The 5,002-nt window shown below is 47.5% G+C and overlaps 1 protein-coding gene across 1 annotated transcript in view; it reads right to left on the bottom strand.

The window, feature by feature from the left end:
* Positions 1-1,363, bottom strand: part of TMEM131 (transmembrane protein 131) — a 291,771-nt gene extending 290,408 nt beyond the window's left edge. The window contains exon 1 of the mRNA XM_006876610.1: positions 1,183-1,363. Within this exon, the coding sequence (XP_006876672.1) occupies positions 1,183-1,363 (181 nt within the window). The remainder of the gene's footprint in view (positions 1-1,182) is intronic.
* Between the last annotated feature and the right edge of the window lie 3,639 nt (positions 1,364-5,002).

Below are 5,002 nucleotides of genomic sequence, written 5' to 3'. Positions count from 1 at the left end.
GGCACTTAACAACAACAACAACAATACTGTCTTGAGCCAAAAAAAAAAAGTAAATGGAAGTCCATTTGCACTTTAACAGTAACTTGGTTTGCATTTGCTGTTGGCTTCAAAAGCAATACAAAACAAAAGACTTTAATCATATGGTAGAACATCAACTCTAAAATTACTGAGGCCAGAAATTATTTTCTGATAGTGAGTTTAACACGAAAAGGAGGCTAAACTAACAAGTTCTGTTTAGCTTTGTGACAGCCATTCAGTGATTTCTTCACAAAGACTCTTGCGACCATTCACGTTTCTGTAGACTCAAAAACAGGTAGTTCCCACAGAATTACACAGATTTGGTCTTCTAGATTACAAAATACTTTTTGACCCTGCCAAACTACCGGTTTTGTAGTCATACAATACTAATTTTAAATAGGGGCCAGCCCTTAAGTGGACATCATAAAGATTTTCTAACTAGAAACTCAACATCTGGTTTAAAAAGTCTTGCAGATCTAACTAAAATCAAGGCACCAAATACGTACATTAAAATAAAATCTTAAATGTGAACGGACTTTCAATAGCTTAATAAAAAGTTAAATGAAATTGTATTTGGGGTTAGTAATAAACTACACGATCATCAACACTGCAAAGCGACACCGAAGAGAGAAGCTGAAAGAACAAGATTTCTCTCGTAGAAAGGATTAAATAAATTCAAAGTAAAATTTTGGAAGCTATGTTTTTGAAGCCTTAACACCAGTCCCGGTATTTGTACTGTAATTTAGAATAAGTTCTGGTTGCACGCCGTTATTAAAATCCCAATCAAGAAAGTGTCCGAAAATGTGCCTATATACATTAATTAAACCTAAAAATATACCCCTCCTACACAGTGGGCCAAGTGGCAAGAACACAGGAGAGCTCAGGAAGTTTTTACATGGCAGTGACAGGAGACAAGGGAAAGGAATCACGGAGAATATGAGCAACTCCGTGGGGCCAACGCCGTGAGTTAACACCCGAACTGCAAGTTCCTGGCTCCGGACGGGACCAGGCTAAACAACTTCGCGCCGGAGCCCCACGCTCGGCAGCCTCGGAGTCCCGGGCCGCGGCCCTTCCACCCGGTGCCAGCCCAGCAGAGGCTTCGGGGGGAGCCCGGTGACAGCCGCGGGGCCGGTCCGGGGAGACGCCGGACGGGCTGATACCCACCTTCCTTCTCCGCCCGCGCCGCGGCCACGACGAGGGTCATCACCAGGTGCAGCGCTCCCAAGAGGCCGGCGGCCGCGCTCCGTAGGCCACCGCCGCGGCCGGCCGCGGGCTCCAGACCGGCCACGGTGGACTTGGAGGCGGCGGCGGCTCCTGCTGCTCCTCCTCCCGCCCGCTTCCCCATCCCTGCCGGCCGGGGGCCGACGCGCTCGAGGTCCAGCGCGGCCCTTCTCGGCTAGGAGGTGGCGGCGGAGCGGGAGCCGTGGTCTGAGTTCTGACTGCAGTGCCGAGGACGAGAGCGGCTCCGGGCCCAGGGCTCGGGCTCCAGGAGTAGGTCTGGATCCGTCCGTGCGTGCGTGTGAGCGAGTGTCAGTCACGGCCTCGGCCTCAGCATCGCCTACAAGGAGTCGAAGCCCAGAGGCCTCGGGTCAAACACGGCAAGCAGCCATACTGGAAACGGGCAAGGGCCACGGGTCCAGGGCGCTGGCCTGCAAGGGGCGGAGCGGAGCTCTCGGCACCGCCCCCTCCTTCTCCGACACTTGGGCGGCCCGACGATCCGCCCCAGAGGCCTTGAGCTTGAACCCTTTATCTTGCTCTCAGAGGGCCACAGCTTCACTGGCCAGACGGGACCAGGGTAGCTCCACACCAACCCGAGAGCGATGCCCCAATGTGGGGGAGAAGGGATGCAGGCCCGCACTCTGTTGCCAGGACCTATGATGGCCGCGTACACTTCGCAAAGGCTATGACGGTAATCGCCGGGAGGTCTCAGTGCGCAGCCGCCGTGGTGTGTGGGCGGGACCGACGGTCGCTCTGAGAAGCTCAGCAGCTCTTAGAACGCAGAGAGAAATCCCCGCATCTCCTGTACTGTATTGCAAGAGACTTCCAGAGAACTGAGTGCGCATCCGGACTGCGAGGCAAATCGCGGAAAATCCATTCCTGTGACTCCTTCTGGTAGTGCCTCCGCCTTTCGGCTGCTTTGGCAACAAACATACCCTGGCTCTGATTCCGTTTCAGGTGGCACTTTCGTGTCAACGATCCGCTTGATTCATCTCTTGGATTGTGCCCACCTTGTCGTGTGTGCAGAAAGCACCAGTGACACTTTAGTCTATTTCATAAAGCCATTTCATGCCTATTTTAGTGCGGGAGTCCCATAGTTGCCCCTTACTTGCAGCCTTTTCAGCTTAGTTTGAGTTTATTAACGTTCGAGTCTGTTCTTCCCTACAGGACTGTATTTCCGTTCCTTAAGGGGGTCTGTCTTACTTTAGTATTTCCTAAAGTAGGAGTATAGTAACTCCTACTCCAAATGTCATTTTCTTTCTTACCACTCTTTGTTGAGTGACTGTATTTTTACAAACGCCATAGGAAAAGGAGATTTCAAAAGGACTTGAAAAAAAGAATTCAAAGTGCTACCCTTCTTGTTTAAGCAAGCGCTTAGATTAAACTTTAAAAAAAAAAAAAACGGCCTTACCCTAAATCGTTTGTTTTGGGTTTTTTTTGACAAGAGGATACTTTTATTTTTTTTTTAATGTTTTATTGTGAATTATATTGTAGTTTACATGGGTGAACTTTAGTTTTACATTCATTCCATCTTATATCATCTCATTGCCATGGTTCCAATCCCCTCCATGCATCATCAACCACCCAAAGGGTATATACTAGAAACCCGCCCCCTACACTTCCCCCTCCTCCCCCCAGTTTCAGCCCACAGTCCCTTTCCCTCTCTGGGTCCAAAGACCCCAGTTGCTTCATCACTTTGCGTCATCATCTCTGCCTCCGTCTCAGGCATCTCTGCTTCTCTGGGTAGGATCCCCCTCTCTGCTCTTCTAAACCATTGATGGTCCCAGAGGCCTCCGCTCCTATCCTGGAGAGTTAATCACTCCCTTCCTTGTTACAAAACTTCTACCTTTGCATTTCCTACCCTCACAGTCCGTCCTGATAAGCATTATTCACTACAGTATCATGAGTTACCCATCTGTATCCCCTTTCATCAGCTCTGCCCAGACAGATTGAAGAGTACCTACTGGAGATTCTGCCTTCCGCCATGCTCCCTAGCACTAGGTTCCCTCTTGAAAGCTTGTAAGCCAGTCACTTCTTGCTTTTGTAGTCCCCCCTCTCCCAATTTGAGTATCCAATGTCCAAGCTGCCCTTCTCCGTCCACTCTGTTTGGGCGGGAGGGTGTGAATGTTTGTTGCTGTGGGGATTTGTTCCCTCTTTTGAGTCGCTACTCCATAGACATAGGTCAAGTTACCCTAAATGGTTTTTGAAAAGCAAGTTTGTTTATCTGGATATGTGTGTTAAAATTGATTAATCAAGTATTCTTGATGTAATGAAATATGGGGTTCAAGGACTTCATTCTTCTTGGATCAACTATCAACATTCATGGAAGCAGCAGTCAAGAGATCAAACGACGTATTGCGATAGGCAAATCTGCTGCACAAGACCTTTTTAAAGTGTTGAAGAGCAAAGATGTCAGCTTGAGGACTAAAGTGCACCTGACCCAAGCCATGGTATTTTCAATAACCTCATATGCATGTGAAAGCTGGACAGTGAATAAGGAACACTGTAGAAGAATTAATGCCTTTGAGTTACGGTAGTTGAAGAATATTGAAAGTGCCATGGGCTGCCCAAAGAACCAATAGATCTGTTTTGGAAGAAGTGCAGCCAGAGTGCTCCTTAGAGGCCAAGATGACCAAACTTTCATCTCTCATACTTCGGACATATTGTCAGGAGGTAGCAGTTTCTGGAGAAGGATATCATGTTTGATAAGGTCAGAGAAAAAGAGGAAGACCCCCAAGGAGATGGATTGGCCAAGTGGCAGCATTGATGGACTCAAGCGTGGCAAGAGTAGTTAGGTTGGCCCAGGATTGGGCAATGTTTCGTTCTGCTATGCATAATGTCGCTATGGGTCGGTACTGACTCGATGGCACCTAACAACAGCAATAAAAACTCTATACAGGGTCGCTATGGATTGGAATTGACTCAACAGCTCTTAACAACAACAAAATATTTATTAGGAGTCCTGGTGTGGCATTGTGGGTTAATGTGCCAGACTGCAAAGTTGTTTGTAACTGCAAGGTCCGTGGTTCAAGCTCACCAGCTGCTCCTCGGAAACCCTATACAGGGTCTCTTTGGATCAAAAGTGACTTGATGGCACGTAACAACAACAACAATATTACTTCTAAATTGACTTTTCCTCATTCGTATATGCCTAAAGTAAGATCTTTTCAGAAGGCTTTCAACTCAAAGGAAAAATCAAGCCCAAGGATATGTATAACAGCGTGCCTTGGCTGGGTCTAGGCTTAACCCCCAATCTGCCAACACAAGGAATCAGCAGCTTTTCCCTTGTCAGGTTCAACCTTGAAATTCTTCAGTTCTTTCACACAAGCACAACCACAGCCCCTGATTTGCCTGAGGCTCCTATGCCCTATGGGAATAGCTTGCATCTGTCTATAATTGAAGTTTAGACGTATACAGACATGTTAGATCAGAGGTTGAGTTCCTATGAAGCTAATGAGGTTTAAGCTTCAGGGCCCATCTCTTACACAATCTCCTTCCAAGGCCCGGCACCTGAGTATTTATAATCTGTATTCTTTATCCTAAAGGGTACCCCAATCATTGTGTAAGTTGTTTAGGCCTCACAATACTTGAATCCTTTCCAGTGCCTGATGCGTATTGGGAGCTGGACTGGTGATGATGGAAGCTTGTTTCCAAAAACAGGATGATGAAACTGCTGGGAGAAGAATCAAAGTTGTTCTAGATAGCTTTGTAAATTGGGAATTGGAGAATAGCTGGAGTTGAATCACCAGCACCTCCATGATTCTGT

The sequence above is a fragment of the Chrysochloris asiatica genome, unplaced genomic scaffold, assembly GCF_000296735.1.
Source record: "Chrysochloris asiatica unplaced genomic scaffold, ChrAsi1.0 scaffold00395, whole genome shotgun sequence".
Taxonomy (NCBI): domain Eukaryota; kingdom Metazoa; phylum Chordata; class Mammalia; order Afrosoricida; family Chrysochloridae; genus Chrysochloris; species Chrysochloris asiatica.
Note: the sequence above shows the minus strand (reverse complement) of the source record. Positions and strands in the feature narration are given on the sequence as shown.